This window comes from Cydia pomonella, chromosome 20 (genome assembly GCF_033807575.1).
Source record: "Cydia pomonella isolate Wapato2018A chromosome 20, ilCydPomo1, whole genome shotgun sequence".
NCBI lineage: Eukaryota > Metazoa > Arthropoda > Insecta > Lepidoptera > Tortricidae > Cydia > Cydia pomonella.
The window spans coordinates 21,666-33,518 of NC_084722.1; the positions used below are offsets into that span (position 1 = coordinate 21,666).

At 38.7% G+C, this 11,853-nt stretch overlaps 1 protein-coding gene across 2 annotated transcripts; it reads left to right on the forward strand.

Moving 5' to 3' along the window:
* The first annotated feature begins 1,300 nt into the window (after positions 1-1,300).
* LOC133528892 (beta-1,3-galactosyltransferase 5-like) lies at positions 1,301-11,445 on the forward strand. 2 transcript variants are annotated; one of them, XM_061866387.1, is made up of 3 exons: positions 1,301-1,540; positions 8,958-9,060; positions 9,919-11,445. In XM_061866387.1, the coding sequence occupies exons 2-3, from the start codon at positions 9,039-9,041 to the stop codon at positions 11,025-11,027; spliced, it is 1,131 nt and encodes a 376-aa protein (XP_061722371.1). In that variant the 5' UTR covers positions 1,301-1,540; positions 8,958-9,038; the 3' UTR covers positions 11,028-11,445. The 2 variants fall into 2 exon arrangements, with proteins under 2 accessions (XP_061722371.1, XP_061722370.1); XM_061866386.1 differs by lacking the exons at positions 1,301-1,540; positions 8,958-9,060 and adding an exon at positions 9,079-9,213.
* Positions 11,446-11,853: the final 408 nt, after the last annotated feature.

Consider the following 11,853-nt stretch of genomic DNA (forward strand, 5'->3'; position numbering starts at 1 on the left):
GTATATATAACAGAATTTGGTATGTTTAAATGTTAAGTCAAGGCAGCGCTTGATCGTGCCGTAAATGGATTCGTAATGATGTGCAAAAAGTCATATGTACTCCTCCCGCGCGTCCGTCCCCTCTCTCGTCCAGCAGCTAGGTAAGGGTGAGTGTAGACAATAATAATAGTTCATTTCATAATCATTTTTTCCATATTCACTTACAATCTAAACACATTTTTACACTTAAAACTAGGTGGACAGCATGTGGATCTGGTTCCAATAGTAATGGAAGGGACCATTTTCCCGTCCTGCCACTGTCTTCAGGAGACTGTTGGGGCTACCAGCGATACGTCTCAGCAGGGACGCGACACGTTTTCGCATTATCGCGTGAAAGCCATCCGTGCGCGCCTCCGCGAACATGCCCGATGCACTGCAATGTCTCGGGAGCCCCAACAGCATCCTAAAAGCGTTGTTATATTGGACGTGGACGCGCAGGGCGTTGTACGTTTTTTGAGTATAGTTGATCCATAGACTGCCGGTGTAAAATGACTGACAGTATGCCCTAAATAGATTGATCTTAACGTTTTTGTTACACCTAGCAAATCTACGTGTAACAAGAACTCTTCATATGTACTGTAAAAATAGTTTTGACCTCTAGTATGCGTTAGCCAAACGACTAAACTGTACATCATCGATTTGCATATTTTTTGCGTACACCTTCCACTACTTAATGTGATGCTAAGCAGTGCATCACATTATGGGCTATTCGAGATGGATGACGCCATATATTATGAGAAGATTATTAGGTAAGTAATATAACTACGAGTATACTACCTATTGTATTTATGTCAAGTGTGAGTAATCGTTATGTTATGTAATATATATCTATATCTTAAAAAGCGTTTCAACTATCTTTCCTCGGTCCGCTGTGCGGAGATGCATCTCCTTGCTCCACCACCTTCATCATCAAAATTTTATAGCAACTCTTTTTCTTTTCGTGCTGTTCGGTTGTGGAATGCTTTGCCATTAGACATTAGACGTGCTAAATCCCTTCCCGTTTTCAAAAATCTTTTGAAGACTCACTACCTTTCGCTGCCTTAACTTGCCTTTATTTATGAGTGTATAATATATAATGTATGTATGTATATATGTATTTATTTTATTAGTATGTAGGTATGTATTATATTGTTTGCGTCTTCATTTTGTTGAATTATATGTATATCGGCACTACCCGTTCAATGTTGTAAGTTCATAGTTTCCTGCTACCCAAAGGTTGTCTGGAAGAGACCGCCTGTTGTTACCTAACTTTTACGTGTTTTTTCATTTCCTGTCTATTTTTAAATGTATGGTGCACAATAAAGAATATTTACTTACTTACTTAATATTAACAAAAAATATTATATCTCGTCGTGTGCAGTCTGGAGTGTCTGGACCGCCGCCATCAGAGCGCTCTCTGCTGGCTGATAGCCGTTACGAGTATCTTATCAGTCGCCTTTATCAGTATTTAGTCGTATTATTTGATGCGCGCTCGTTGCTGTGCCTAAATATAACCATACGGGTAAATAACCAGTGATAATGTGCACTTCATTTCAACATAATATTGTGCTTAATTTAAAATATAAGATAGGGTTACATATTTTTTCATCTCACCTGCTCGAATAAGAATTTATTTCATGCAGGTATACTGAAGGACAAAGGCATATATTGTTTCAGCGGGAGTTATAGATAGTGAAAAAAAAAACTATAATTCCCTAGGGAGTTATAACCTTTTTTAATTGTGTCACTAATTGATACGAACGAAATAAGAACCAATTAGGCATATATGAGTTTTACTTTTAATGCCGACGTTGATAATTTATTTTATTGTTTAAAAAAAATGTTTAATTTGATTATTTTAATAACCGTCTTAAGGCGCGGTGTATAGTAAAATGCGCTATTTTTAAATCGATATTTACAGGCTTGTACAAGGATTTCATCGATTATTTTCTAGTATGTATAACTTCAGTCTTTGAACTAGCCGTATGCTTGTCAGAAACACGATGGCTTATCTTTTTCTCGATAGATTTTTGCTTTGAAAATATGCTTAAAACTGTATTTATTTCGATATTTTAGAAGTACTATGATGAATATCAATATGAAATTTACTTCATTCAATAGCTTTTAAGTAACTCTAACATTTTGCTTGTCAGTTTATCGATGCGTTAAATTTTTCATTCATAATTATGAATTCAACATTTTGTCTACTAAACGTTACCCTGCGCGGCAATACCGTCAGTACGCCAGTACGCCCGTGACCACTGTCAGCGTCGGACCTGTGCTAGTTTAGCGGACGTTACATAAAATGGATAATCACACTATAAATACACAAATATGTTAAACACACAATGTTTTCATCACTCTTACGAAGAAAAAACTAATTTTTAAGCTAATTGATTCTTAAATACGGTGACATTTCAGACATCCATCCGTCATATTATCTTTTTTGACAAGTTTTACACACGCACCTGTCCGGCATACAGCCACGATTAACCAAATGATAAAATGGTGCCTTGCACCCGAGTTAAACACTCTACTTTTCATTTTTAATACGAGGAAGGTAAAATACATGTACATTTTAAAAAACACTGCTAAGTATAAAATTCAGTAGTACTTATTTCGTGAGGGGTACCTACTTTTAACTATCAATTTAGGTAAAATAATATTTTAAATGGCTATTACAGTAGTAATCAAATTGAATACCTATTTTTAAACGCAAACAAATAAAATTAATCCACTTGTTTAATTTATATAAGTCATTATATTGGAACAGCTTCATTTTTAACACATACAGGATGCAGGAGATATACTGGATTTAAATATGTGGGATTTAAATAGTGCTTAGTGAAAGGTACCATTTCACGTTTTGGTGGAAGTGCTCAAATGGCTGTAATAGTTTATGTTATAAGTGTTGAATTTTTTTGGTATTTCTGGTTTATTAACTTTCATATGGTATACACTTAAGACCACTTGATAAATTTTGTAAGGTGAGCAGGAGTGATATTTACCCTTCAAATTCCATTCAAAATTTTGCAAGTACTCGGTTCGGCAGTTCGTATATATTTGTACCTCTCGCCAATATTTTTATTTCACTGGTTAATTATTCTGTAAATTGAAGAATGTCACTAAATTCCATTTTTGATAATGTTAAACATAAAGTCCTTTGTAAAAGTTTGGTATAATACTTTTATACCATGCTATTTCTGTTTTGTATGAAATGAAAACTGGTGACATTTTATTTCTTATTTCAAGTATAAATTTCGATGACACTCTGCCGTCAATTTCAGGTCTTAGCCAATTTTACCTTCTTCTTTAAAACCTTGGACCTTGTTATATAGGGTGCTTATGTGTAATATGTAAATATTAAAATAGTTTATTTTAATATCCCTTCAAGTGGCAGAAGCCAAAACGTAAAAAGTAGTCACGTGGCGGGGCCCCGTCGGGTGTTCAGCGCGGATTTAGAGAATATTACAAATTCAACTATTTAAGCTTATCTATGTATAAAAGTATATATTGAAGCATATATCGTTAGAATAAGCACTAAATACGCTATTCGAATAGAACAATTAAATTATTGTCTTCTTCTTCTTGGTCCCTCAATGCTGAAGATCGTGACATCATGTCCTTCTGTTGAAGTTGTCCTTGTTGTTGTTAAATTATTGTAATGTTTATGCATTTCGCCACATGCACCTAACTAATCAAACCTAGCAACAGTGACAGTTTTCCAGTTTCGTTATTAAAAATGACTACCACCACAAAACAAAGTTATGATTGGAGGTAATTGTTAATTAATTTTCTACGTAGGGCTTAAAATTCAAAGGTTAAGTCATAAAAAGTGCCCGTGAGGAAACGGAATTTTTTTAACCACGTATTCCTGAGCTCATAAGAAGAATTTCATGAACAAGTTTAACCCAATTCCGCAAAAAAAAATTGTTTTTTTTTTTTTTACTTTTTGTATGTTTTTAAACATATTAAGTTCATGTTCTTGGAAAATTTATGGATTAATATAAATTGGTACATTTTTTTTCGTAAAAATTAGTCCATTCAAATGGTACCTTGTGACTTTGATATCTGTCAAGAAGGTAGTCTAGACTAGGTCCCAAAGTGGCGACTGGCGACATAGCCATCAAAAAGGCGTTATGCACTAAAACACAATATTTTTTTAAATTGGTATTAACTCTGAAACTAGGCGAATTAAAAAAGTTTATATGACATTTTTGCCTCTAAATACGATCCGGAATATACTGTTAAAATCTTTCCGTTTCCTCGAGGGTACCGTGTATTTACAAAATAACCTCTTTAAAAATCAAGACAGAACTCGACCTAGGCGTTCGATCCCGGATGAACGGTCCTTAGCAACCAAGCGTTAACAAGCGTGTGTATGTATGTTTTCCTTGTCTAACTTGCTAGCTACTTTTGGGCGCTAAAAGAGCGTAAATATACTTCAAAGCCTTTAATTTTGCCACTAAATATGGCAACACCTCACTAACCACCCTCTGTTGGCCGACAGCTTTCTGGCTATCGCATCGACCCGTGAGTGCTGGGCCACCACTTGAAGGGATAAATAACATAGTTGACGATAAAATAATTTTGTTCATCGGAAAAGTTTTGTATGTTAATTAACTTTACGGAACAGGTTTTAACTGTACCTACTTCTTTCCAAAGGAAAATAATACTCATTGAGACAATTCTAACAACCTCAAACGCAATTTGGTTGCGATATTTTGACACAGAGTTCCTATGGCCACCTCCTCTCTCATGCATCAGATCAGCTCGATGGTACCATAATATTTCATTGTCACCCTACTTACATATGTATGCAGATTTTCAACTTCATCTGAAACCTCAGTGGGTCAAATATACTTGTAATATTTGATTACAGACAGAGTAGACAGACACCAGACTGATTCTTTATTAAACATTAATTAAAGTATTGTATTGTATTGTATTGTATTGTATTGTATTGTATTGTATTGTATAATAATAGCAGTTTTCTCGACTTTTGCATTTAAAATTTATAATCGTCTTCATTGTCGTCAATTCAAAAAATAACATAGAAATAGTCGTTACAGTTAGAGTCATGGTTCTTTTTTGAGAAGATAGCATAATTTATCTACTTTTTGGAGCTACATATGCTTGTGCATACCTTATGATAATGTTTTCAGTTATCTCAATACCAGCAAAAACATGCTACCTTTTTACGTTCACTTTCACAAATTACTTAGCTTTGCTAGTATTCTTCCTTTTTTCACTACTTGCCCGAAATTGACTTCTATTGCATTTTTAAGGTCAACTAAGTTTTGAATAGGTATCTATAATTATTTGATTTAAAGCAGACAGTTGTAACTTTTGTCTGAATTAGTAAGTAATATTATTTCGACACAAAACGATTTGGTATCATTTTACTAGGTTCTCAATTTGCCGCGGTATATTCTAGTATTATATATAATTATCAAATTTTTAATTTAATTAAGTTTAAATCATAATCAATATAAATTTCCGGAAAAGATCCCAGAACTAACAAACCAGAATACGGATGGCGTCAGAATAAGGACGTAGACTTGCTGCGACCGCGGCGCGCGGGGCGCCCGCCTGCCTGCTTTACCACTTCGTCTGCTTCACCCCCTCAAAAACCTAAAATCTCTCTATAAGAGCGCCTTAAACATGTTTACAGAATTTTCAATCGGGGCTGAATGCCGGTTAGGTCTGTGCATTTGATGTCTAACCTGTCAAGGAATGACAATATGGCGGACGAATGTTTGAAATGTCACCGTATTTAAGAATGATTTCGCTTAAAATTTAGTTTTTTCGTCGCAAGTGTGATGCAAAAACATTGTCTGTAACTCCGGGGGTAAGAATTTTTTATCCGGGGGTAAATAAATCACTTGCCCCCCCTCGTTGCACAATGTACTGGTCGGCTAGTCTAACTTGTGATCCGTTTAGTTTAAAATTAAAACTTAGCAAAGATTGCAAAATCCAAGTTATCCGCTGTAAGTTTGTAACTGAGAGAAACTAACAAACAATTTTCACATATAATATTAAATAGGTACCACATAAAAAAATACGTTATGCATATAAAAAAATAGAACACATGTCTTATTGGGTTTGCGAATTTAATACAGGCGCGTCGCGCGTAATAGTACTGGCGGGGACCGTATGGTCTACTACGTTATCTGATACAAGGATAATCCCCATGGCAATTATTCATAAAAGTGATGCAAAGTTTGGAAAAAATAGTTAAAAAAAGCGGCCAAGTGCGAGTCGGACTCGCCCATGAAGGGTTCCTTTATGACGTATTAAAAAAAACTACTTAAACTACTAGATCTCGTTCAACATTTTACCACTTTGGACACACATTTTACCACTTTGGTAGTGTCTCTCGCGCAAACTATTCACTTTAGAAAAAAAATATATTAGGAACCTAAATATCATTTTTGAAGACCTATCCATAGATACCCCACACGTATGGGTTTGACAAAAAAAAAAATTTTTTTAAATTTTATGACGTATTAAAAAAAACTACTCACTAGATCTCGTTCAAAACAATTTTCGTTAGAAGTTTGCATCGTAATGTATATCATATATTTTTTTTAGATTTTTCATTCTGTTATTTTAGAAGTTACAGGGGGGGGGGGGACACACTTTTTTTTACTTTGGGAGGTTCTCTCGCGCAAACTATTCAGTTTAGAAAAAAATGATATTAGAAACCTTAATATCATTTTTGAAGACCTATCCATAGATACCCCACATGTATGGGTATGTTGAAAAAAAAAAAAAAATTTAATTTCATGACGTATTTAAAAAAAACTACTTACTAGATCTCGTTCAAAACAATTTTCGTTAGAAGTTTGCATCGTAATGTATATCATATATTTTTTTTAGATTTTTCATTCTGTTATTTTAGAAGTTACAGGGGGGGGGGACACACTTTTTTTTACTTTGGGAGGTTCTCTCGCGCAAACTATTCAGTTTAGAAAAAAATGATATTAGAAACCTTAATATCATTTTTGAAGACCTATCCATAGATACCCCACATGTATGGGTATGTTGAAAAAAAAAATTTTTTTTAAATTTCATGACGTATTTAAAAAAAACTACTTACTAGATCTCGTTCAAACCAATTTTCGGTGGAAGTTTACATGGCAATGTATATCATATATTTTTTTTAGATTTTTCATTCTGTTATTTTAGAAGTTACGGGGGGGGGGGACACACATTTTACCACTTTGGAAGTGTCTCTCGCGCAAACTATTCATTTTAGAAAAAAATGATGTTAGAAACCTCAATATCATTTTTGAAGACCAATCCATAGATACCCCACACGTATGGGTTTGATGAAAAAAGATTTTTTGAGTTTCAGTTCTAAGTATGGGGAACCCCCAAAATTTATTGTTTTTTTTCTATTTTTGTGAGAAAATCTTAATGCGGTTCATAGAATACATCCACTTACTAAGTTTGAACAGTACAGCTCTTATAGTTTCGGAAAAAAGTGGCTGTGACAGAATCGGACAGACAGACGGACATGACGAATCTATAAGGGTTCCGTTTTTTGCCATTTGGCTACGGAACCCTAAAAATGAGAATTGGCCGAAAGCACGATTTTTTTCGTATTTTTCAGTATCACTTCCGGTTACAAAAAAAAGTGCAATTTACGTCATCTGATACAAAGATGAGTCTGGTATAGTGAAGTAGGCTCCTCTGCCGGTTACTATATGGCCGTAAGTGCGTCTGCCGGGCATTTAAAGATACCAAAAAGTGTGGAATTTATGTCATCTGATACATAGATGACACTGGTGGCAGCAGATAGGAACACGAGTTTTTTCTGAACCTATGCTCTGAAAAAACTCGTCTACCAGCTCCCAAATGGCCGAAAGTGCACTTAAAGGTACGAAAAAAAGTAGAATTTACGTCATCTGATACAAAGATGAGACTTGTGGCAACATATAGCAATATCTATGTAGATTCAGAAAATACTCGTATGCCAGCTATTAATAGGCCGAAAGTGCGTCTGCCGGGCATTTAAAGGATTGGACGGAACTGATTGCTTAAATTGGGGATGTCCGTACCTTCAAAGTGCCCGGCAGACTGACTTCCAGCCATTTGGGAGCTAGCAGACGATTGTTTTCTGAACCTACATATAAATTGCTATCGGTCTCATGTTTGTATCAGATGACGTAAATTCCATTCTTTTTGGTACCTTTAAAGTGCCCGGCAGACAAACTTACGGCCATATAGGTACTGGCAAACGAGTGGTTTCTGAAGCTACATATAAATTCCTATCTGTTGCCACCAGTCCCATCTTTGTATCTAATGACGTAATTTTTTTTTTTTACAACTAGAATTGGTCCTTTTTTCCGTGCTTTCAGCCAATTCTAATATTTTTTACTATTTTGTTTGAAAAATAGCATCACTTTTATGAATTGGGCCATGGGGCTTATCCTTGTATCAGATGATGTAGTAGATCATACGGTCCCCGCCCGTACTATATCCACGAAAACAATCTGCCATTTTCCCCAAAATAGCAGTGATGCGTCACTGGTACGGTAGTACCACCAACAACACGCTTTTGATTGATCTTCGGTGGACCCTATTGTACTTACAATAAGGTTGACGAATCGTCAATTCACATTGTAGCCGCTAAATAGTATAAGTACATCCATGATACATCAATCGGTAATGTTAGCGTGGCTCGAGGAAACCTACTTTAATAATTATTGAGTGTTAGTTCAGTTAACCGATTACAGATGAGTAATTAATGTATTGTTTCCCGTGGTGTTTGGGGAGAGATAGCGTCGCCGCGAGTGGTGGGAGCGGCGCCGGTGGCGGTGGCGCGTAGTCCGCGTTTGTTTATCGCTGCGCTGCCACACTTTTATAATTGTTCTGTGATATTGAAATAGTTTAATAGTAAATACGTACTGCGAAAGTGTTTTGTTGTGTAGAGTTGCAGGTGGAGAGCGCGAAGGGTGTGGCGGTGACGCCACCGGCGCGCCCCGTGGCGAGGCGCGCCGCCCTTACACTTGATGAGCTATATGACCTCTGCAGGTAAAGACCAGTGCTCTGTATAACTATTTATAATATGACAACAGTGTCACATGCAGTTCCGTAGAACTGTAAATAGCGAAGTGTATTTATTCACAGTATGCGGAGGTGTAGTGTGTTATTTATATTATTTGAGTCCCCTGCATCGTACAGCTGGTTAGTTTTATAAAGTTTTCAACTGAAGCAACTTCGATCGATTCAAGATTCGTCTGTATGTGCTAATACTCGTAATGTACACTTGTACATTCTTTTACTATAGTAAAAGTCCATTCTAGGATACAAATATTTATAATGTATAACGACTAAAGTGGAATCTTTGTCAAAGGGAAAACGCGCACTAAAATAGGTACGGAATTTACAATACTTAATGTACAATCCTGTTAACTACAAAACGGCTAAAAGCTTATCTATATTCTCGTGCAACGCAGCCAGGGCTACGTGTTGTCAAAGAGTCATTCACAATTTCATGTGCTATATATTTGTCGTTAATAATGATCCCAAACATTAAGTAAACCAATGCCCATCATTTTTGCGGATACAGTTTTGGTCATTTTTCACTTTTTCGGGAACAAAGTATAGATAGACAACTTTGTTGCTGTCTGTTGGACCGTGCATAAATCAAAACGCAGACAGGAACTGTCTCAGCCACAATTGGTTTAGAAGGTTTAACATGTACACATTATGCATTCATTTGTTTTCTCGTCACGTTAAAATTAGGTAGTGCGGATTCCGAGCATGTTTTAGGGTTCTGCTGAGACTGGAAAAATCATCAGCATTATGTTTTGAGCGTTTGGATTTTTCTCATCGTACTTAACAATGCCTATTTATTTAATTAAGAATCTATTCCTATTCCTATTCCAGGCAAACCTTCACCGTCATCAGCCTACGCGTGCTGCAGCATGCGGTGGTGGCGCGCACGGCTCGTGCCCTTCGGGGCGCTGCTTGCGCTTGCCTCTCTACTGCTGCTGCTGCCACTGCAGGACCCGTCCCCGCCGGCCCTGCCCCGCACCACGCTCGTGCCAGTTATGGCGCCGCTTCACGTCCAAGCGCACGAACCGTCGAGTCCCGTGAACGAAGCGCGACCGACCCTGCCCCCCGAGTGGACAAGCGACAAGGACGACGAAGTGCTTCCGGCGGGCGCGGTGCGCACGCGCGACCGCTACGTGCCGGGCCACACGCGCTCGCACGCCGAGCTGTGCCCGGCGCGCGGCGCGGGCACGCGGCTCGTCGTCCTCGTGCCGTCCGCGCCAGTGTACTTCCGACAGCGCGAGGCCGTGCGTCTCACGTGGGGTCACGCGGCGCGTCGCACCGACATCACGCTAGCTTTCATGCTGGGCGCGCCGCCGGCCGCCCTGCGCGCCGCCGTCGACGCCGAGGACACTCTCTACGGCGACATCGTCGAGGGCCACTACGTGGACAACTACAAGAATCTCACACTCAAAACCCTGTCGATGTTGGAGTGGTTCGTCCCGTATTGCCCGCTAGCGGCGCGGCTGCTGAAAGCCGACGACGACATGTTCATCAACGTGGATGGAGTGCTGCGGTTCGCGGAGGCGCCGGCGCGCAGTCGCGCCACGCGCACCGTGTGGGGCAAAGTGTGGCGCAATGGGCGGCCGGCGCGCAACGCCAGCTCCAAGTTCTTCGTGCCCGCGGAGGAGTTCCCGGGGGCGACGTACCCGCCGTACGCCAACGGGCCGGCGTACCTGGTGTCGGGCGACGCGGCGGGCCCGCTACTGCGCGCAGCGCTGGGCGCGCGCTGGCTGCGTATGGAGGACGTGCTAGTGACGGGCGTTGCGGCGGCGCGCGCGCGGGTGCTGCGCGCCGACGCGCCGGCGTTTCTGCGGCGGCGCTCAGCCCTGGCGCACGCGTGCGAGCTACGCGCGGCGCTGGCCGTTCACCAGGTGTCCTACGCCGACCAGTTCGACCTCTGGCGCAAGCTGCACGACCCCCATGTCAAGTGCCCTCCTTAGCTATTGATTTTAAAATATTGTTTTGCAATATAAGGCTCGTGCATACTGGGAATTTTAAAATCTGGCTTCTCTGGTCTGGCCTTGGTATTTAAACTATTTAAAGGGTGAAAAATCCAATGGACGTGAGAATTCAGTAAAGATAAATGTAGTAGTAGTAAAACACTTTATTCTACAAAAAGAAACATAAAACAGGAAAGAACACACATCATTTGTACAAAGGCGAACTTATCCCTTACAGGGATCACTTCCAGTTAACCTTTGAGCAATTGAGGAAGACTTGGAGAACGGTAAACATCAAAATTGTACTAAACGGAAAAAACGGAATTATTTAATTTACTAAAAGATAGGTAAACCTATAAGTCATATAACCTACAATATATAAATGGGATATGAAATAAAACAAATATGTAAATAGTCATATACAGTTATAATATATAATACATATATCGAGGGCTTCATGCTAAAGGGGCGTATAAGCAAGAACCCTACTTTTCAGGAGACACAAAAAACTGAATAACTTTTGTTACAATGTACCGATTGTTCTACAATTTTGCATAGAGTATTTAAATTACTATCTTTTTCATGTGTCATGCCTAGTTTCGTTCTACGTATTCTAAAAAGCAGTAATTATGTAGTTACGCCTCTTTACCACGACAGTAATTTCCGACATTTAGGTTGAAATTCTCTGAAAAATACTTGAGATTTATGGTCGTATAATTCATTTTTTTTTCTATTCGATAATTTAATCATGAAAGGTGGAAATACTGTTAATAATTCGAAATACATTAATTTTACAGTAATTTAGTCATCATTGTGTAGTTTCTTC

Coding starts and splice junctions, on each gene's coding strand:
- LOC133528892 (XM_061866386.1), top strand. CDS start 9,111: ATGCAGTTCCGTAGAACTGTAAATAGCGAAGTGTATTTATTCACAGTA. Junction 9,214..9,918: donor TCCCCTGCATCGTACAGCTG/GTTAGTTTTATA, acceptor TTCCTATTCCAG/GCAAACCTTCACCGTCATCA.